The sequence below is a fragment of the Triturus cristatus genome, chromosome 6 (genome assembly GCF_964204655.1).
Source record: "Triturus cristatus chromosome 6, aTriCri1.1, whole genome shotgun sequence".
Taxonomy (NCBI): domain Eukaryota; kingdom Metazoa; phylum Chordata; class Amphibia; order Caudata; family Salamandridae; genus Triturus; species Triturus cristatus.
In genome coordinates, this window is record NC_140589.1 from 1,240,404,895 (window position 1) to 1,240,427,950 (window position 23,056).

A 23,056-nucleotide genomic window follows, 5' to 3' on the forward strand; every position below is an offset into this window, starting at 1 on the left:
CAATATAATAGGTGGACCCATTTAATAAATTCCGGGCCAAAGCCTAGTTTGCGGAGCACTGCAAACATGTAGGGCCATTCAATAGTATCGAAGGCCGATGCCGCATCCAGGGACACCACCACGGCATCCTCTCAAATAGTGTCTGCCCTGCAGAGTACTCCTTGTAAGCGGCAGAGATTAAGAGATGTTTCTTGCTAGCATAAACCCGGACTGGTCCAGGTGGATCAGGGTGGGAAGAACCTGCAACAGACGAGTGGCGAGGACCTTTGCGAGGATTTTTGCCTCACAATTGAGCAGCAAAATAGGCCTATATAAGAACACTGATCTGCGGGCTTACCCGGTTTGTGGATGACAATGACGGTAGCCAGTGTATGGTCCTCGGGAAGAATTCCAATCTCTTTACTCTCCCGGTACATATCTGTAAGATAAGGGGCATTCATATTCGCCATCAACTTAATTCTATCGGGATCCCAATGGGACCCGATGCTTTCCCCCCACGCAAGTCACAAATGGCCTTCTCCACTTCGGTCACAGTTAGGCTCGCTCCAGATCGGATCTGTCCTCCGCAGTAAGAGCCGACACATCTATATCACGGAGTAGAGACAAAGCCTCCTCCTCAGAATAGATTGTGCGGGTAGTGTATAGGGAGCGGTAGTGTTGTCCAAACGCGTCCGCAATGTCGTGCGGTGCGGTAATAGGGGAACGTTAGCCGGTGTCGACCTCAACCACTACTCTCTTCGCCCCCTCCCTACGGTCCAGCCAAGCCAGCAATTTGCCTGCCTTATCGCCTACATCATAGATCCTGCTGAGAGTCGCCCTGTATTGTGCTTTAGCCGCATCAGTGGCCAAGCCAGAAAATTCTTTCATCTTAATTTGGAGCCTGTGACGCGATTCCTCCGAGTCCTGCATACAAACTTCACGTTCTAAGACCAGGACCTCACCCTCTAGGCGCACCATATCCGCAGTTCTTTCCTTGCGGTGTCCAGCAATCTGTCCCAACACCATTCCCCTTCCCCCCCGAATGACAGTTTTATAGGTTTCCCAAAGGGAAATGGATGAACTGACTGAACCCTGATTTTCCCGATAATAGAGGTCAGATTCGCTCAATACTTTATCCTTAACTGTGGGAATAGTAAGAAACCAGGGGTTAAGCGGTGCCACGCGGCCGACCGTGGGTTCCCCCACTTCCACCTTTCACAGCACGGGTGAGTGATCCGAAATTCCCCTAGCCAAGTGCTGAATCTCTTTGACATTGTGAATCTGGTTCGTGAGTGGGAGTACATAGTCGATGCATGACATGCTGCGATGGGGCCCCGAGAGATGCGTGTATTGAAGCTCGCTGGGTTGTATGTACCTCCAAACATCCACCAGGCCCATAGCCCCCAGAAAACTATGTATGCGTTTGCGTGATGTCGGCAGGTCTTTTGGGGGCCAGCGGTCCATGGAGTCAGAAACAATGGAATTAAAATCCCCCCCCAATCAACAATCTCCCGTCCAGCAGAGTCAGGAGAAGATCACCAAGGTCAATAAATGTGTGTGTAAACCAGGCGGAATATACACTGATACCAGGTTGAGGGCAGCTCCCTCCCACACCCCGGACACTACCACGAATCTGCCCAGGGGGTCCGTGTGGACCATATTAGCAGTCAAGGGGAAGGACTTGCGGACTAAAATGCCCAACCCCCGGGAACCAGAGCCAAAGGCAGAATGAGCAGCCATCTGGAATCCCCACCGAGACAAGGCCTTACAACCATTACCCAACTGGTGGGTCTCCTGCAAAAGAACGACATCCGGTGAGTGCCGCTTCAGGAACTGAAAAACCACCCCTCTTTTGATTTTATCGCCCAGCCCATTCACATTCCAGGATAACCGTTTGAGTTTCTGTCTATGCATGGTACCCATCACTCAATGTCGTAGATGTGAGGTACCCCACTGAGGAGCACATCAAGGGGGGGAGAAAGGGAAGGATGTCATTACATTCTTGAGTACTGAAGCCAATGAGAAAACCACAAGCGCCACATCTGTCGTGTCCTGCTCATGAGACCAATCGAAGATGACATGCCTGAACAAAAATAACACTACAATCAACCCCCAACTCCAATCCCCTCCCACCCACCCCACAACCCCAACGTGAATCCCCCCCCCCCCCCACCAACCCCTCCACCCTGCCTCCCTTCTCGGCGGTAACTAAACCTCCCGCCCCCCAAACTAGCAGAGTGCCTATCGCCCACCCGTCCAAGAACTTACGGGTCCGTGCAGCCGAACCGAGCACTCGTCACTGAGCAAATTTTGTCTTACCAATGTTCACTGTAAGGCCCACCATGTTTACGCGAAGAGCTTCAGCAAGGGCCCAATATATTCCCCACCCCGCCCACGGAGTGAGCAGGGGAACAAGCAAAGGTTAAGGAGATAGATTCAGCAGAGTCATTTACGACATTTAAACCTCAAACAGCAAAAGTCCATCACATTTTTCGGGGGGGAAGCTGCCTCCCCACAGCCATCCGACCACCTAAACACAGTTCACTTCCCCAAGGGAAAACCATACAGACCAGTTAGTCCGCACCACCCGTCGCCTCATTCAAGTCTCGATGTGGCGAGCCTCCCCCAGAAGCTCTGGCATCACCGTCCCTCCTCACATCTCGAGCAGGGGCGTTGCGGCGGTCTGCCGTTCGCCACCCCTCCAGCCAGTCCCACGTCTCTTCTGCGGTGGTGAAGAACCAGGATTTCCCTTCCGACTCCACCCTCAACTTAGCCGGTAACATCATGGCATATTTCAAGTCCTTGTCGCAGAGCGCTTTCTTCACTTCCAGGAAACTTCGCCGTTGCACCTTGAGTGTGAAGGCCGGGAAGAAAGTGATGCGGCTGTTTTGGAAATCCACCGGCGGGGCGGAGCGGGCACACTGTAGGATGACATCCCAGTCACGGAAATTGAAGATCCTGGCAAGAAGTGGTCTGGGGGGGTCCGGGTTTCGGCCGGCCTCCTGGCACTCTATGCGCTCATTTCACTGAGAAGAAGTTGGAGTGACCTCGCGGCGTGAGGTAAGTAGTGATCAGTTCTTCTACGAAAAGGTCCGCAGATGGCCCCTCCGCCCGTTACGGCACCCCAATTATGCGGACGTTGTTGCGCCTGGAGCATCCTTCATAGTCATCCAACTGTGCCTCCAGTTTCGTTGCGTGTTTGTGCAGATCATCCACCTTTCTCTGCAACTCTGACGTGTCTTCAACCAGGGAGGTCGCCTTGATTTCAACATCCTTTAAACGCGAGTTCATAGAACGCATATCTTCCCTGATAAGCGATACTTCGGTGAACACTGTATTGATTCGGGACTCTAGGGACGTGCGGACCGTGGTTATGGCTTCAAGAATGTCCTGCAACGTTGGTTCCTTCATCTTCCCACTGGCCTCAGGCTTGTCCGGTGCATTCAATCCTCCTTTGAGGCTTCCGCCGCGGCCCCCCTCCTATGCATATTTTGTTAATTTTGCCTGGAGGGCTGCTTTTGAACTGCGGCCCCCTGCCATGGTGCACACCAGTCTCCTCAATCAGGTTAGCTTGCTACTGGCGCTGAGGGCAGCGAGTGGTGGGCCTTGGTGGGGCTCCATCAACCGCCTTCCTGTGCAACCTAGCTGTACAATTGCCGAAGCGTGGATTCTGAAACTGCCCTCCTTGAGCTCTCAGCACCAGGGTGTGATCCGCCCCAGCTAATCTTCTCTGCTGCGCACCAGAGCCGATGTCCGGAGAGGGAGGGTCAACACACCAGGATCCCTTAATCGTAGTCCGTGCCCAACTGCGCGACAGCTCTTGCAGTCCCCAGGGCAGAGCGGCAGCGCGACGTCCCCAGGCGGCCTCGAGGGGTCATCACCCCCTTCCGCTCACGGAACTGTTCGACTAGGTCGCCACAAGGAGAAGCAAGCCAGCACCGCATCCAAACACAGTTGTGGAGGTATAGGTTCAAAATACCCAACTGTGTGCCAGTCTTGTAACACAGTGACGTGGCAACACCAGCCCCGTGCAGTCCCTGGCGCGCGAAGCCACGTGGAGCTTCTCAGTAGATTTATGGGGGTGGGGGGGGGCCCGGGCTCTGCGCCACTCTCACAACTAGCACAGGCTTCCCCCCCTCACCTGAGCCTCTTCACAAGGTCTATTTGCTGTGTCAGTGGGGTCCAATTGCGGCATCAAAGCAGATGCTGCAGGGGCGAGCCAGCCAGCCCCACGGCTCCTCTCTCCGCTCTCTCAGCCCTTCACGCTCTACTGCTTGCGATCTCCGGCGGCGCGTTCCCCGCCCTCGCGGCCCACGGATGATGGCGGCTGCAGTGCGAGTTTACCTGTCTGGCTTGATGGGGTGTCGCCAGCAGTTTCCCGGCAGTCAGTTACCACGGACAACGCTAACTGAGGTAGTGCCCCATCGGCAACGCGCGCGGCCAGCCTGCGCGCGGCCGCTGCTTCAATTTAATACGGCCCGATGACGCCGGTCACGCTGCCTGGGCTCAGAGTCACCTCTCCGGCCTCAAAAGGTAGCAATGCAATCCTCAGCCCCTCCGATCAATGATTCTGCTGGTAAGCCCCCAGGAGAGGCACTTTTAACGGATATTGGCCGGATGTTTTATGCTCGTCCGGCGGAGCTGAAAAACTAGATGGCCATTTTCCCGCTTGGCTTGGCCACGCCCCGTCTCTGGTGGTTTAACACCTGGCAAGTTCTCTGAACGCCAGGGCGGATGAACTCCGCTGCAGGTGCATAAGGGATCACAAATGGTGTCTTCACTCGGAGGTGGTAAAAGGTCTCTTTCAGCAGTGGGGAGAGCCTTGGTTAGATCTATTCGCCACCGAAGAGAATGCCCAATATCCGCAGTTCTGCGCGTTGGAATTTCCAAGGCTGCACTCGCTAGGCAACGCTTTTCGACGCAAGTGGAGTTGCGGTGTTCTATATGCCTTTCCGCCTATAGCACTTCTGCCTAGAGTGCTGAAGAAGATCAAGTGCAACCGGGCCCAAGTCATCCATGTGGCTCCGGGCTGGGCACGAAGAGTCTGGTATCCCGAGCTCTTGCACATGGGCATCGATCCTGCAATCAGACTGCCTCTTCAGGAGGATCTTCTGTTGCAGCAGCAGGGGATGGTCCTTCACCTGAATCTGTCCAGCATCCACCTCCTTGTGTGGAGATTGAGTGGCGGCAGTGGTCAGCTTTCGAACCCCCCCCCCCCCCCCCCCCCCCTCGAAGTCTGTAACGTTATCTTGGCAGCCAGGCGTCCCTCCACCAAGACAGTGTACGCCTGTAGGTGGAACACATTTTTGGCATGGTGCACAGCAAAGGCTGTGGATACCCTCTTTCTGCCCCTCTTTCAGAGGTTCTCCTCTTCATTCTTTCTTTGGTCCAGCAGGACTATGCTCTGGGCACTCTTAAAGGCTATCTTTCGGACATTTTGGCCTTTCTTCGCCTTCCTGATCAGCCTTCTCTTTTCTAGTCCCCGATTGTAAAAAGATTTCTTAAAGGCATTACTCATCTCTTTCCTCCTATTCCTTTCGTAATGCCACTGTGGGACTTTGATCTGGTTTTGACCTATCTTATGTGTGCTCCCTTCGAGCCGCTACATAATTGTCCCCTCAGACTCTTAACTGCTTTTCTGATTGCCATCACCTCTGCTCAGTCTTTGTCTTCTAAGCCTCCTTTCCTTGCTTTTCATCCGGACAAGGTTGTCCTCTTAACTCGACCATCTTTCCTTCCCAAAGTGGTCATCTTTCTACATTGGATAGACCATCACTTTGCCCACCTTCTTCCCGCCCCCACATCCTTCAAAGGAGGAGGAGAGGCTCCTCCGTCTGGATCCAAAACGCGGGCTATCTTTCTATCCGGATCGCACAAAACAATTCAGAGTGGATGACCAGCTCTTGTTTGGCTATGTGGGTGCCAAGAAAGGCCGGGACGTGCAGAAACGGACCATCTATTGGTGGGTCGTTCTTTACATAAAAATGTGTTATTGCTTGGCAAAGAAGGAACCACCGGTAGGACTGCACACCCGTTCCACCAGGGCGACGGCAGCCACTACTGCTATGGGACGTGGTGTCCCCCTTCATGACATCTGTCAGGCAGCCACGTGGGCTTCATTGCACATGCTCACCAAACACTACTGCCTGGACAACTAAGTCCGGAGAGACGGCTTCTTTGGCCGTTCAGTTCTCCAGGACTTTCTGGTGTGAACTTAGTTCACAGACCCACCTCCGGGGTTAGTATTTCTGGGGTATCTATTCTTAGGTAAGGAATCCATAACTAATTGTCTCTTTCAGAAGAACAAGTAATTTTCCTTCGGTAACGATATATCTGTAAGAGACATATTAGTTATGGATTCCTTACTGCCCCACCCATCCTGACCGTTCTGCGAACTGACTTCTAGGGTAAGGGACTCCCTTTCAGGGCCCTACTTTTTGTGCACCATTGGTCAGTGTCTTGCATGGTTCTGCGCTTCTGGCGTGGAATGTCATGTAAAGAACTGACATTAGCCCGCGAGGGCAGCGTTCAGGTAGATACAGTGACGTCATCTCGGTGATCACGATGCCAATGACGAGCGCAGTCGACCAACGCAACCTACCGACGTGCAGGGGTACTGCTACGAAAAGATTTCTCTGGATCCAGTCTAACGCCCGGGGCTAATTCTAGAGTGAGGAATCCATAACTAATATATGTCTCTTACAGATATATCGTTACCGAAGGTAAGCAAGCTTGTTCGACAGTTTGTTTAAATAAAAAAATTAATTGAAAAACTTTTTACACCACGCAGTCTACAGTCTGATGTTTTTTGGTCTCCATGAAAGAAAGTGTGTGTACAATACCAATACTCTCAGTGGACTTCGGCAGCCTGTTGCATATCATTAGTTGGCCTTCCTGTCTGTCAGAGTGTCTGGCTTCTTATTCACTGTTTTCCTTACTCTCCTTGTTTTATTCTTTCCGCTAGAACACATTTTCATTGTCATCCTTTTGCCTGGATGACTTTATGCTTTAACTACATTTTTATTCAGGGAACTACTACTTCGCTTGTAGGGGATTTCCATGTATAGTAATAGTCACGCCCACGTGCTGAGACCCCGGAGCACTTCTTTAGATATATATTCTTAAGTGCATATTTTTCACCTTTCTTCAGGAAGGCCTGCAAAGACACTTTAGAGATAGAAAGACAATAATGCACCCTAAATACATAGGCTACGCTGGCTGCATTTTCATCTGGAATTGAAAAAGGTAGCCAGTATACTAAAGTTTTGGTAGATTTTTGTAATATTAAACATACAGAATAATTTCCATCACAAAACCCTTTTTCATGATGGAGATGTAAGGAAAGGACAGATTTGCCCCATAGGCTGACTTTATATGTTTTTGAAAATAGAAGATTCCTGAGACTACCAGTATCCCATCATGCACAGTCAGTGGCAGTTACTTCAGTTCTTTTTTTCTGGCTCCTTCTTTCAGGACCTTGGAGCATTGACCTCTGCCAATTTGGTGTTTCTGTTCAAAAATAACTTCCGAATTTAGTTAAGAACTACTTCACCGACGTCTTTGGTCTTATTCTTTGTGTTTTTTTCTGTCTTTTTCTAACAGAAAATTTGCAGTTTTTCACTCAAAAATGCCATCTCTTTTTGATAAGAGTAGGAAGAAGGCCAAGACTGATCCTTACAGTGTGTGTATAATTTGTCTTCCTGCTTCTAATGTTCCTGATACCTGTTTCATCTGTAAAACCTTCTCTAAGTGTACTCTGCGAGACGGAGAGAAGATCCGGCTTCAGGGAGCAGAAGAGCGAAGAAAACAGCAGGCAAAGTGTTCAGGTGGGACTTCAGGGTGAGGAGATGGTCATTCCTCTACCAGGGCTCTGTCTTCAGCCTCTGAGGGGCTCCCCAGTAGAAGAAGGGCTGAAAAACTGTGCTGGTCCTGGTCGATGTTGAGGATGTTGTCGAGAGGTGTTATAGCGCCAACCTGTTCGCCGTCGACCCAGGGCTCTGGGTCCAAACGACATTGACGTTCCACATCAAGAATAAGGTAATCGTCGATTTTGAAGCCGACGACGATACCACCTTGTCTGGCATCAGGAATCCAACGCTGATGGTAACACCTCGTAGGTCGCCGTCGATTACCTTATCACACCAGCACAGTTGCTAGACGTCGAGAGGCCTCCGTCAATCGATGCCAAGTCCTCATCATCATCGATCGATGTCGAGTAATCACCGGTGATCAGCGACATCTCGCAGTCGGGAGATCCCGACAGTGAGCTCTCCCATCGAGGCTACGTCGAAGGTCGCTGTCAAGGTGCAGATCGACGTTGAGAGGGAGTCAAAGAACCTCTTCAGGAACTTAGTCACCATCTTCAAGACTTCAGAAGGTGCGTAAGAAGAGAAAACCTATTTACATGTCTGATTCAGATTATTCCCGCACCTATTCTCCATCTAGGCTTGTTTCTTCTCCAGCATCTCATCAGCAGTCACCACCTCCTCTTCCAAGTGTGGAACCAAGAACTCCGACTCCTCCTCTTCCACCTCCTCCTCCTCCCCATCTTCACCATGGAGACAGAGGTCTAGCTCTCACACGAGGCATCGGTCTCGTAGTCGTATATCCTCTACTCATTCCATCATCATCATCACAGAGGAAGGTCTCATTCCAGACATACTAGAGAGAAATCTTCTTCAAGTACAGTCCTATATTCACCTACACTGACGGATTTGCCTGACCCACGGATCTCACCAGTAGACGGCATTTCAATGTTTCAGGAGGTTTAAGTAGGGGTGCTTCCAGATTGAACATTCCATTCTCTACACATAAAACTTCCTTCATATTTGAGACTCTGCAACAAAAACAAGCAACACGTCCCTTGCTTCCTCTGGTGTGGGGTCTTTTAGAATCCGCGATGGAGCTCTTTTTGACACCCTCTACTGTTAAGTCAGATCCTTTCAGGCAGCAGAAAAAATACTGGCCTCCGGAGCAGGACCCTATTTTCCTAAGGATGGACACAACTCAGGACTCTGTTATTGTCGTGGCTGCGAAGAAGCAACATGCCACTTCACCAACTTCGACAGTGCCACCAGATAAAGAGAGCCGCAAAATGGATTCGGTGGGGAGGAAAGTTTGTAACACAGCAGCGACTGTCATGCTAGTGCCATAGCCTTGTTAGGAAGATATGTCAAGGCACTGATAATCGCTCCAGCAGTTTGTGGACTACCTCCCTAGACAAAAGAGAGGATTTTAATGAAATACTGGCAGAAGGTCTGATGGTTTCTAATCAACTTAGAAGTGCAGCAGCAGACACATCCCTTCTTGCTGCACATGTGTTTTGCCACGGCATGGCACTACGGCAGCATTCATGGCTGCATCTTACATCACTCAAGCCTGGACAGCAACAACGCATTCTGAATCTCTAACTCTTTTCGGCACTCATGCAGATGAGGAGATGGCCAGGATGAAAGCGGAAATGCAGACGCTGAAAGCTCTTGGCCTATAGAGGCCTAAGGAGCAGCGTTAAGTTTTCTGACCTTTTCAACACCGCTACTCTACACAGAGGTTTCAAACCCCTTGGTGGTATCAGGGCTGCCAGTCAGGTACGCAACAACAGTACCAACGTTCCTACCAGCCGTATCAGAAAAAAACAACAAGAGGAAGATCAGGCCAGCAGCCTTCTCCAGGAGGCAAGATGCCAGCTGGTGCAAAACCCTGAATCCTGTTTTCCCCCTCTTCCCTTACCCGCTCCGGTATGGGGAAGCATCCAACATTACCTGACAGAGTGGCAAAAAAAACGCAAGACAATTGGATTCTGAATATTGTTCACAATGGATACTCGCTCAGGTTCATCAACCTTCCATGGTCAATACCTCCGAAACAATCCAGGTTTCAATAGCACCAATTACAACTGGAAGAGGACATTCTCTTACAGAAACATGCGGTGAAACCCCTTTCTCATTTGCAAGGAGTTAGGGAGCTGTAATCCAGATTCTTTCTTGTCAAAAAGAAAGACGAGAACGAGTTTAGACCCATTCTCGACCTAAGGACGGCCAACAAGTGGATTCGAAGAGAGAGGTTCTGAATGACCGCATTACACCAAATCTACCCTCAGTTACATCGAGGAGATTGCTTATGCGTAATCGACCTTCAAGACTACTACTTCGAAATTCCCATCATAGAGAAGCATTGCAAATTCTTTAGGTTCACAGTGGGGAACGACCACTACAAATACTGTGTACTCCCATTAGGCCTGAATTCAGCACCCAGGACTCTCTCCAAATGCATGGCTGTGGTGGCGGCGAAACGGAGGAAGCACAAAGTGTTTGTCTACCCCTCTCTAGACGATTGGCTAATCAAGGCATCCAAGGCTCAGGAAGCTCAGCTGCATTTCAATTGGGCTTCATATCAACCAGGCGAAATTCACCTCAGTGCCCGTGCAGTGCCTGCAATATCTGGGAGCTTCCATCGATACTCGCACAGCAAGTGTGTGTCCTTCGAAGGAGAGATGCTTATCGTTCCTTCGGAAGGCTCAGGCTCTCATGGCGCTGTCTCACCCGACTGTGAGGAAGGTATCCTCGCTTCTGGGTTCGATGGCATCCTGTATATTCTTCACCCCGAATGCACGTCTCTACATGAGACCCCTGCAGGAATGCCTGGAAGATCAATGGGATGAGCGAACAGGAGATTGGGAAGACCGGATTCAGTTGTCTCCACACGCCTTCCTGTCCATCAAACGATGGTGCTATTCCACCAATCTCCCGTTTTACAAAGCGATGCCTGGTCAGACCATGGTCACAGATGCCTCTCTCCTGGGATGGGGAGCCCATACAGATCAACTTCAAATCCAGGGCAAATGGTCACACAAGGAATCTACTTACCACTTCAATCTGCTAGAGCTACGAGCAGTTCAGATGGCGTTGAAAGCCTTTCAGCCATCACTCAGCTCGAACTCCCTGCATGTACGGACGGACAATACAGCAACAATTTACTACCTCAACAAGCAGCGAGGCTCGAGGTCCAGAGCATTGTCCCGGTAAAGCCCAGATGATCTGGAAGTAGATACTGGCCAGAAACTTGACCATAACAGCAACTCATCTCCCAGATGTTCAAAATGCTCAGGCCCACTCTCTAAGCAGACTCATTCAGGAAAACCACAAGTGGGTCTTAGACGACGACGTGGTCCACGATATCTTCGGAATATGGGGTACTCCGGAGGACGACTTGTTCGCCACCGCTGAAAACAGCAAAAGGCCCAACTTCGCTTCGAGGTACTACCAACCGGGAACGTTGGGGAATGCTCTATGGATCAACTGGTCAGGCAGATTTCTCTACGCCTTTCTCATAGCCCTGGAGAGGTCACGTCCATGGTGGTCCACGGACCTCCTTCACCGGTCTTCAAGTCCACATCTCAGGCTTCCATGCCAGTCAGATCTACTAACGAAGTTCAAAGGCCAGATGATGTACCCCAACCTTTCCTCTTTGAATTTGGCAACATGGCTTCTGAGATAGTACAGTATGGACACTTGAACTTGCCTCAAAGCTGCATGGACATCCTCAAAGAAGCTAAGTGGTCATCAACGCGTTCTGTTTATGCTCTTAAATGGAAGAGATTCTGGATTTGGTGCTCATCAAAGAAAGATGATCCTACCTTTTGCCAGGAAGATGTCATCCTTCCATATTTGCATCACCTGGCACAATCCAGCCTTCAATTGTCTTCCATTAAGGTTCACTTGCAGCCATTACTGCCTACAGGAAATCCCCTCCATAAAGGTCCTTTGTCAAAATTCCTGTCATTAAAGATTTCCTGGAGGGTTTGAAGAAGGTTTTTCCTCCCATTAAGACACCTTCTCCTCCTTGGGAGCTTATTGTGGTGCTTTCTCGTCTTATGAAAAACCCTTTTGAGCCCATTCATAAATCTTCTCTTCAGCATCTGTCTTCGAAAACGGCTTTCCCTGGGGCAATTATTTGCGCCTGCAGGGTTAGTGAAATCCAGGCACTATGCTGTAAAGAGCCATACACAGTTTTTCACGCATCTAAAGTAGTTAGGAGGACTCATCCGTAGTTCCTCCCTAAGGTGGTTTAGGATTTTCATGTGAACCAGACTATCTCCTTGCCTACCTTTTCCAGCACACATCTACTCCAGCAGAGAGATCTCTTCATTTCCTGGATGTAAGACGGGTTTTGAAATCTATCTACATAAGACTAAGGATCTAAGGGGGTCTGACCAGTTATTTGTAAACTATTGTTCCCTCCGTAGCAACTTCTGAGCAGTCCATCTCCAGATGTATTGTTTCCTGCATCCTTCTCTGTTACCATAAAGCTAATAAATCCTTCGCTAGTAAGCCTAAAGCTCACTCAACTAGAGAGAAGGCAGCTACTGTGGCCTTGCTTCGTAATATTTCAATTGCAGAGATTTGCAAGGTTGCTACCTGGAAATCTGTTCATACTTTCACTTAATACTACTGTCTGGACTCCGATACCAAGGCAGATGCTCAAGTAGGGCAGGCTTTCCTCCGGAACCTAGGAAATGCAATGCAAAGGGTATAAGGCAATTGGGACTGCCCTTATCACTGTAGTGGTGTCAAGTGTAGTTTTAGCTTCTGTGGTGCAAGGGACCTTAGGCTCAATCCCCTTAAACCTCCTAGGATTGAGATATATACCACAAATAGCACAACAATATGGTCCAGCACTATAATTATAGTTAATCTGATTACACCATATACTTTATACAAGACATTGATTCAGCAGGAGTAATTCCAATTTTCTTTATTCAAAAACTCTTCTTCACAATAAAATTCGACCGTAGCCAACACGTTCCATCGGACTTCCTCAGGGCAAAGAAAAGTATCAGTGTACACAACACGAGCTGCTTGTCATCCTTTGCAAGTTGTGATGGGATAACACCCACTTCCAAACCTTGGCTAATTATTTAAAAACATACTGAAGACTGGTCATGGAAATAATAGGATTTCCCCATGAGGAGACTCTGCTTAGACAAGGCTTTTCTGGTATCAATCTACGGAGAATGGATTATGGATTATAGACCGCATCCTCAATAGAAGACCAACCTACTTTTCTTCGCCAGGTCTTGTATAAAGTATATGGGGTAATCAGATTAACTATAATTTGGAGTGCTGGACCATATCGGTGTTGTTTCCCCCAGAACCTGTTTGCTTAAATTGGCGTATCTTTTTTCTCTGTCTCTTCCACCGCGTTATATAGGGATGGGCTTGCTAGTCTATTCAAGTGCTTATGACTATACATGGAAATCCCTTACAAGAGAAGGAATGGTTTCTTACTTGTAACTTCTGTTCTCTTGTAGCGGTATTTCCATGATAAGTCATAAGCAACCCTCCCTCCTCACTGGTGGAATAGACACAGGGATCCATAACATCGGACATGGATTCTCTTCTCATCACCGTCAAAAAAAAACTGGAGTAACTGCCACTTGCTGTGCTTATTGGGATACTGGTGGTCTCTGAAATCTTAAAAAAACAGCTTCTATTTTCAAAGACATATAATGGCAGTCTATGGGGCTATTCTGTCCTTTCCTTTAATCTCTATCATGAAAAAAGGGGTTTTGTGAAGGAGATTTTTCTGTGGGTTTAATAATACAAAAATCTACAAAAAATGTAGTATAATGGGTACCTTTTTTCAATTTTAGATTAAGATGCGGCCAGTGTATCCTATGTATTTAGGCCGCATTATTGTCTTTCTATCTCTTAAGTGTCTTTGCAGGCCTTCCTGAAGAAAGGTGAAGAATATCCACTTAAGATGATGTATCTAAAGAAGTGCTCCTGGGTCCCAGCATGTGTGTGTGTGTTTGGAGGGGGGCGTTAATCAAGTGCTTATGACTTATCATGGAAATACCCCTACAAGAGAACAGGAGTTCCTCATTGTTTGTGTCAGAACCCCATGGGAATGGATGTATGTTCTTGCTGTCTGCCCTATGTCCTGCTTTTCCCCTCACTACCTTCTCACTCTGTGTTGCTTTCCCCCCAGCTCGTCCAATGGTCCTCCTGTTCTGCTCGTTTTTTTCCCAGTTTATTTTATGCTTTCCTGTTGCTCTCGGTTTCGTTGCTTGCCCCTCCCCCCACACCTCCTCCTCCTCCTTTAAATTTCATATTTCTTAATGTATTGGTTTGTTTTACTTTTCCCTGATGACCCAGCAGCTGCATTTAGCTACCTGCTAGCTGCTCTTTCATCTATAAGGGTGCTATTGGATCCCCCTCTCCAGTTTCAGCACCCTCTTGTATTTTGGGCTTCTATGGAGAAGGTGTAAGGGGTGACTTCAAGTCCACTAATCTGATGTTGGCTGCCGCACCAGTCTGTGGATGGTGCTTGATGTCTGTTTAGCTTTTCTGTTGCGGTCCTGCACAAAGCAGCATCCAATCCCTAATCATGTGGCAGGTTTACAGAGCCAGTGTTGGGGTTCCCTATTCAAACCTAGAGACCTTCAATTAGTATAATACTAGCTCACTAGTGAAGGGAAGGTGGTTGTATTGCACTGTCATTTGTAATATGATTTCTCCCTTCATTTTCTATGGTATTGTAACAATGCTGATGGTTTTAATTATAATCATTTGTCTGCTTATGTTAGCTAAAGTACTGCACCTCAGGACACGTAGTTTATAAAATAAACCTTTTAAACCTTACCGTGTCTCTGATTACTCTTGTTGTGGACTGATGTGAGAATAATAACGAACAGGTATTTCTGATTCCCACCATTCCTGAGAGTACTCTAAGTCGCTTGTTCTGGGTTGTCTATACATTGGGATCTCCGAGAGAATACGGATAACGAATGGGACACTAATGCTAGTCTGATTGGGGTTCTGGGTACGGAGGTGAGTTTTTGGTACACCGCAATTCACTGAGGTCCTAGTTTCCTGCGCATAGTTCTGTGCATGAGCAGAATCCCTGCAATAATATGTTACCAAATTAGCACCTTCTGCGTCTTCAGGAAGGCCCACTATCTGAATGTTATTGTGACGGTCGCGCCCTTCTGCATCTTGTGCTTGACGTTCGGCTTATGGTGGTTGGCCCGTAGTAACCCCAATTCGGCCCAGACTGATCCAATTTAGCGTTTGTGGCAAGGGGTCTGCAACCATTCTGATGTCTCAATGTCCGCATCTGATGGTGTGGTCTTCAAGGCTGGACCCCTGGTCTTTGATTTGCTCATCATAGGAGGAGGGAGATAAGGAGTTGTCAAGTTCCCCCCTCAATTTGTTGTATCCACAGAAGATCTGTTGGTACAAGTGCTCGGGGACGTGGTCAGATTCCTTCACTGCCCAAATGTGTCTGACTCTGACCAAGTCCCCTGGAAATCACTCAGCAGGGCTTCCCCATGGGATTCCACGTCCGGGGTACTCCTGTCCACCTTTGGCCTAGAGTAGCAAATGTTCTCAGGACCTCTCAGGGGGCAAATGTAAGCTCAGGGCGCCACGTGGCGTGTCCTCCTCAATACGCAGAGTTGTAGGCCTTCAGGAGCCTTGCCTAACTCGCTGCTCTGGCGCTAGCCACCTCACTCATTTCTCAGGCGAGAGGCGGCCTCCGTGAGGGTCAGTCTCAAGGCTCACAAAGTGGTTGACAGGGTAGAGCAGCAGCAAGTTCTGCACAGTGCGGAGGCATCCAGTTCAGGCCAGGCTCCAAGCCGGGCCTCGGAAATTCAGTTCAATATGACGGATGACACTCAGGGGACTGGGGGTGCAGCACAACTCTCCTTCGCCCCCCACCCCTTATCCACCGGGGGCTAACTCACATGCTGCTCCTCACCGTACTGCTCAGGTTTCCTGCCAGGACTTGCCCCAGCTGACCATTTAAGCTGCCTGACACAAACACATGTTTCTAGAACTCCTTTCCTGCCAACGCTCGTCCCCAGGCGCAGCTCCTCCACCTCACCTCTGTCACTCTGGCTTCAGCAGTAGCCTGTGGAACCGCAGGCAGTCCGTCCCCGAGGGGTTTGTGGTGGCCACAGGCCGTGCCCTTGCACCTCACTGCAAGGACTCCGTGCCGTCGCTCGGAAGCAGCCTCCAAGTGCCAGTCGATTTCTCCTGGCCGAGGGGTCCCCACTCACGAGGATGTTTGAGGTTTCTGACAGCTGCATACACCAGGGCAGTTGCCACCCCTAGGAAGGATATGAGCAGGGTTTTTGTTGGGCCTGGTTCGGAGCCGCTGGATTATGTGACTGCTATCTTGGCTGCTTAGCCATGCCCCCGATAACTTTTGTCTGTTTGTCTTTTGGAGCAATGATGCAGACTGAGCAGTTGTAGAGACCACCATTGCCCTGTACAGAACTTAATGTATCCATTTTCACACTGTTTGTGCACAGTCTATTTTGGCTAAGGTAACATTCTCTTGGCTTGACCTGTGGCAGACCTCTGATAGCCTGCTATGTGGCCTACCTCACTTGCAACGTGCTGATAATATGCAGAGCAATCACGATTTGGTCAGGAATTTCTACAAAACATGTTTGTTTTAATAGTAAGCTGCTCCTATGCTGCCTTCTCTACAATTTCTAATTTTTAGTATATAAGGAATCTTCTCTCAAAATATAATGGCATGGGGGTCCATCCTGTACTGATAAGTAAGACCAAGTTTCCAGTATGCTGACTAAGTTACTCTTTGTCCATAGCTTCTCTTCCGTGATGTAGGGCAGGGTATCCACTGATTTGATGCTTGGTATCGGTGTAAGGACTACGGGTAAATGACTGTCCCCGTTTAGGTAACTTTATTAATTTTTCCTCTTAATGCATATGACGTGAAAACTGTTCCCTGATTGCAGTGAGTTACATATATTTTGTTCGTTCTTTTTCTACAGGCACAATCTGGTAGAATAAAAGACTGCTGATATTTTAATTGTATTTTAACATTTCCCTTATATCCCTTCTCAGAGGCACCAGTAGACCGCCAGATCCACTTTCCTTTATCACCTGCTTTTGCAGAAGTAGAGAGGAATGGAAAGCCTGCCTTTGTTGATTTGACAGAAGACATGCTAAACATGGATGTGGAAGATATCCAATGTGAGTTTGCTGTTACTGATTACTATTCTTCATTTGTTAAATAAAAATACTTTTTCCAACCTGTACCATACTGTTATTTACTAACACTAGAAAAAGCAGATGCTTGTCCTGGTATTTCTAGATAGGTCAGTGGTGTTTGATCTTGAGGCCAGTGAACATCTCTGGAAGACGCTTGCCAAGCTGGAGATGACACTGTGCTGTCAAGGACAATGACAAATATATATTTTAATTCTATGTCACAATTTAGAGTCTGCTCGAGCAGTCAAAATAGAATATCATGTCCAACTCTGTTGTGAAAGAGAAGAATGCCTTTTAACACAACTGATTGAATTAAACACGAAATTTCCTTCAGTAGCCAAAACCTTTCCATTAGTGCCACAACTGAACAGAGCAAAAGTACTGCTACAGCTTTGTTAAATACCGGATTTTTTTTAAGCGGGCACTTAACTTTCTTTCAGCATGCTTTTGATGTATAAACAATATATTTAATATACATGCCACTCTAGGAAAACAGATGATCCTGCTCCCTAGATCAAATAATTATTTCAAAATTGCTTTTGAGTGGGTGTGCCATTGCATAATCATATTTATTTAAGTACCTGTGGCTAACCTTTTGGATTATCTGAACTACAATCCCTTAGAGGAGATGATAAACACCAATGCTGTGGGTTCCGCTAGAGTGGATTTCCTAAACCTTAAAATTTCATCCATTAGTTAGTAGATTAATTGAGACCAGGGTGGGAGGCATGCTTTTTTTTATAGCAGACTGTAAAAACATGGGTTATTAGATTAGAAGAGTGTCAAGCTTGCCCTTTTAGGGAGACGAGCCTCCTTTGGCTCCACACTCAGCCCAGAGCCCAGCTCCTCCTCCACAAAAGCTTCAGCAGCCTCACAGCCACACAGTCCTATCCAGTCCTGCTAGTTTTAGTGTTTACCCCAGTTACCTTCTGCCTGCCCTCTCCTGCTTTCGTAGAGAAGTGTGCTCAGACAGGGACTTCACATAGGGCAATTTAAGGGTGGAGGAATGTCTTATGCCTCTACCAAGAATGCCAGGTCACCCGAGTCATGGGGTAAGTGGGAGCACTCACTTGCCTGCATATGTTCTAGAGCGGGAAATCCCAGTGCTTGCTCTGTGGAACTATACACCTGCCTCCTCTCCCAGAAACAGCATAACTATACCTTGCTAGGACCACTACTAGCTCAAGGGCACCGGCCATGGAGGCACGGACAGAGCACACCGACATGGCTACGGGAGAAGACCGACTCTCGGGACTCTAGACGCGACGACGAGAAAAAAAAATGACGCAGCGGCATTTTCGGATTCGGTGGTGTGTTTTTCTTTCTCTCCTCTTGCCATTGGCTGGAATGTTTACATTCCAGAGGAGAGAAATAAAGTAAAACACACGCCCCCGAATCCGAAAAAGACGGGGCTTGTTTGGAGAGACAAAGCTCTTCTCCAATGGCTGACCAGCATTTAAGAGGCCAGCCAATGGAGAAGAGGAGAGAAGAGGGGCGGGTTCAAGCCCCACTTCTCCAAGTTATTAAATCTCGCGTGCGAGACTGCGCAAGCGCAGCCTTCGCTAGCTGAGACCTAAAAACGAATTGGGGGAGTCATCCGACATACCAGCCTCTCAATCCAGCCCAAAGATAATCTGGTAAGATTTTACCGTAACCTGAGAAGGAGGATGTCCAAGAGGAGAAAAGCCACTCTCTATTCAAACACTGATCACAGTTCATCAGTTCATTGAAGATTTTTGATGTTTTTCTGTCTTTGGGATCTGTTCTCCATGTATTCTGGGGGGATGAAGTGATTTGTCCGGAATCGCAGGACGTTGAGCAGCGCTGAGACTCTAACCTGGTTCCCCAGCTCCAAAGTGGATTTATGCCACATCCTCTCCCCTTTTTTTTCTTGGCTCAGATATGTCCATGGAATATAAAACCAGTGGCTGGCTTACTTCATTATATAATACCCTATAATTCCTCAGAAGAAACTAGCAACTGTGCTCCTCTGTTGTGGTGTTAGGGACATGCACATAGTATTCATAGATAAGATAATTGATTGCTGAGACAATGCATGCACTCCACCAATACCAAAATGCATTTTAGTTCTTGTTGAGGCTTTTCAATCAATCTATAGAAACTTTATTCGGCCACGTTCTGGCCAGAAAAGTACATTTCACATAAAAAACCACATATATTTTGTGTTTAAAACTGCACCACGGATGTAATTAAAAGGGCAGATAAAATTAATTCATATTATTAAAAAAAAAAAAAAAAAATCCAAATAGGTCCATGCCATTGCTGTTGTCAACCCATATTTTTTCTTTTACATATTGCCTCTGATAAGAAGCTTGCAACCCCATAACAAATGAGTTGGGAGGAGAGCATTTGCAAATAAATCAGTGCTGGTCTTACTTGTGCAAAATAGCAATCTCTAAAAAAGTGGTAAAATATGTTTAGCTCGTAACTCCGTATATAAACCACAGAAAAACATATCGTGCAACAGGTCTTGGTCAGATAAATTATCGTATGCACATGGTTGTAGGGTTCCTAACTTTGAGAAACCTTTAGGTACGGTAAGAGACCAGTGGATACAATTAAAGCTAAATCTGGATAAAAGAAAATGATGATGCAAATTATTAACAAAAGACCAAAAAGGTTGATTTAAAATTCCTGGACTTATAATCATAAAATGTCTGCATGTAGGTTTTTAAGTTCATTTAATTCCCTATCCAGATATCTCCTCGTTATGAATTGAGTTTTTATAGCTTTCACATCTTCAGGGTGCAGCTTTCTTGGTTGATTGAATAGTTCTGGTTGCCCGAGAGCTGAAAGCTGCCGGGAGACATATTTTAACCAGGGAATATCTGCAGCTCTGTCTAACATCATGCAGTCCTCAAAAATAATTTGGTTTAGGTTTAGCTTATCTCTAGACCAAATTTTTAGCCACCAGATCAAGGGTGCTACAGCAATATTGTCTGTAATGTAGCCCTGTCTTAGTTCCTCATGTTATATGTATACACTAAAGACCTGTTCATTAATAGGCTCCTCATCTGGAGGTTAAACGTATAAGCTGAGGAAGGGATCCTGTCACACTTTTTCCTTTGCCACTCCTCACTTTCAATCGAGGTAGTGCCCTCACACTTTACTGCCTAAATTATCTGTAATTACTAAAAAAAAAAAAACGTTTTTTACTTGACAGTCACTGTGTCTTCATCCCAAATGTATAGGGATGTATACCACGTCAAAACCAGGTTCCAACAATCTAAATGTGAACCTTATAACCTTAATCACTGTGAAAAAAAGGACAAGATGGCACCTCACGTGCGCACCACCAATAGAGCTTGCTGATTGGTACTCACCAGCTATGCCCACTCATATCATCATTGGTAACCATCTTACCAAAATAAATGTGTGTCCCAAAAAAGTACAAAAAATTATACCAAATGTGGTGTTTGAAAGAACAAGACCCCGTGACTTTAAAATTGAAGCAAGTGTCACAATTACCAACTTTCTTAAATATATGTGCACTTACTCAAATTAAAAATGGCTGCCTAATAGCAAACCTTTGTGCCGACATGTTTCAGTGCCAATCTCAATTATAGGCAATTTCATCAGGGCTGAAGGGTCTTTGATTCACCAATTAGGGACACTGGTATCTTTACACACGTGACATGTGGGGATTCAATCAATCGTACCAGTCCTCCACTTCGTCACCCTGAGGAAAACTCCAAACGTGAGCCCCTCGTCTCGGTGGGTAGGCTATTGTCGTACTCATTCGCCTCCTTTACACCATAGCGCGTTCAATCATCCCTCGCTCCTAGTTCCTCATGTGCCATAAAAGCTGGAATGCTATAAGGAGCAGCTAGGAGTTTACGTAAGTGTTTGTTTTCAACTCCTTGAAGTTCATTACATTCCTTGAAGCCCCAAACCACACTATCATACACTGTCATAGCGACACATTTCTCATTATAGATCTTCAGCAGTGATGGTATGGGTTTACTCCCTTATCTTCTGGCGAAATCCAGTGAGGCTCCAGCTGCTCTTGCCAAAGTGTTTTTCTTTAAAGCACGCTTTGCCACCCAGGTGCCATTTTTATCAAACACACCCAAATATGGGTATGTTGGTACATTGGTTAGCACTCCACCTTTACATGGAAGGGATTTTTTCCTTCTTTTTAGATTACCAATTGACATTATATGAGATGTAGTAAAATTGATCTCAAGGTCAAGAGCTACCATAAAATCAATAAAAGTATTAACTAAACATTTCAAAGCAATCGGAGTCCTGGCAAGTAAAACTGCATTATCTGTATATAAAAGAGCTGGAATTAATTTAGAACCTACTCTTGGGATGTCTAAACATGAGTCTGATAGCACTGCTCCCAACTTATTTATGTAAAGTGTGAATAAAACCGGTGCAAGGATACACCCCTGCCTCACTCCTCCTTTTACCTTCCAGGCTTTAGTTAGGGAGCCATTCTCGTTATACCTTACAGAGGCAGTCAAATTAAGATGGGACCAATCCAAAAAAGATACTAAATTTCTGTCCATCCCTATTTCGAGCAGCAATTGCCATAGCTTAGACCTGTTTACCCTATCAAAAGCGGACGTTAAATCCATAAAAGCCAAGAACATACGCCCTTTTTTGGCTAGGGTATATTTGTTAGTGATCATGAGTAGGTTCATACATTGCTCCACTGTACCCTTACCATTGCGGAAACCAAATTGTAGTTCGGACAACACATCATTTTCTTCCAGCCAAATGCTTAGACGATCTAAAATTACTTAGCCCGTTATTTTTGCTGCAGAATCCAACATAGAGATTGGGCGATAACAGGCAGGATTGTCCCTAGCACTTTTTTTTTATTATAAATTGGCAAAATCACCGCCATTATTGACCATGAGTGGGGTTGACCTACCCTTGTGGCTGCATTGAAAACCTCTGTTAAAATGTTCTCCCATGTACCAGAATCTGATTTATAGAGGTCCACAGTTATCCCATCGGGACCAGGGGCTTTCCGTGCAGACATACCCTCAATCGCATTCTGTACCTCTTTTACCTCAAACCCTAAAGCGAGTGGTACAGCACTCGGTGCCCAGGAGGAGCCTGTTTGTTTTGTAGCAACATCTGCATATATCTGTTCAAAGTCACTGACCCACCGATCGGCAGGAATAACGCACTCGGTTATCTGAATCACGCTGTGCCGATTGAGACAGCCAGTATTTTTAATGAGGAATTGTGTGATTGTAAACTGTGCAAACTGAATGATGCTGTAATTCTTAAAAAATCTTTAAACTTGGAATGTAGTTTTTAACTAGGTGACTGCTCCTACCTGCACGTGCACTTTTTAGCACCGGTCCCCCGTCCGCCACGGCCTCACAGCCGATTGTTGTGGAGGGACACGGCTCCACCACTTAGCCTCCTTATTTCCGGGTCACAAAATTATTTAATTCATGCTAGAACGAACGCGCAGCGGAAGCGCGCAGCAGACCCGCGCAGCGGGTACGCCGAAGGCGCGCCTAAGGCAAGCCCGTCTGCGCCCATCCGCTTCCGTTCTGGGCCAGGACCCATATACCATCTATTCCAAAGAGATTATACTATGAGGCAGAGGAGCTGCTTCGATTAAACAAACCTACCACGAAGGACTGTTTACACTCTGTCCACCCATATAGTAGTCTAACCTACTGCTCATACTGTTCTTTTAAATTAACCACGGCTCTACAGCCAAATAGACCTCCACCCACTCCATACAAAATGTTCCTGCTAAACTGCAGGTCACTACCTAAGCACGTAATGAAAATCTCCATCCTCTTGGATGAGGAAAGGCCAGAGGTCCTATTCCTGACCGAAACCTGGCTTTACCCTGGGTCGGAGCCAGACCTTGTCCAGACCCTCCCTCTGGGCTACTGCATTCAGAGGCTTGATCACTCTTCAGGGAGAGGTGGTGGGATCGCGATAATATTTAAAAATGACTTAACCTGCCGCACTTTTGGAGGTCCAATACCTGACTGTGAGAATCTCGCCTTTTCAACAGGATTTACTCCTTCACTTACTCTGTCCGGTATACC

The 23,056-nt window shown here is 47.1% G+C and overlaps 1 protein-coding gene across 1 annotated transcript in view; it reads left to right on the forward strand.

Annotated features, from left to right (window-relative positions):
• The window catches only part of BIRC6 (baculoviral IAP repeat containing 6), a 1,973,616-nt gene that overhangs the window by 316,488 nt on the left and 1,634,072 nt on the right, over nt 1–23,056 (forward strand). Inside the window, exon 14 of the mRNA XM_085609819.1 lies at nt 16,857–16,985. Coding sequence (XP_085465945.1) covers nt 16,857–16,985 — 129 coding nt within the window. The remainder of the gene's footprint in view (nt 1–16,856; nt 16,986–23,056) is intronic.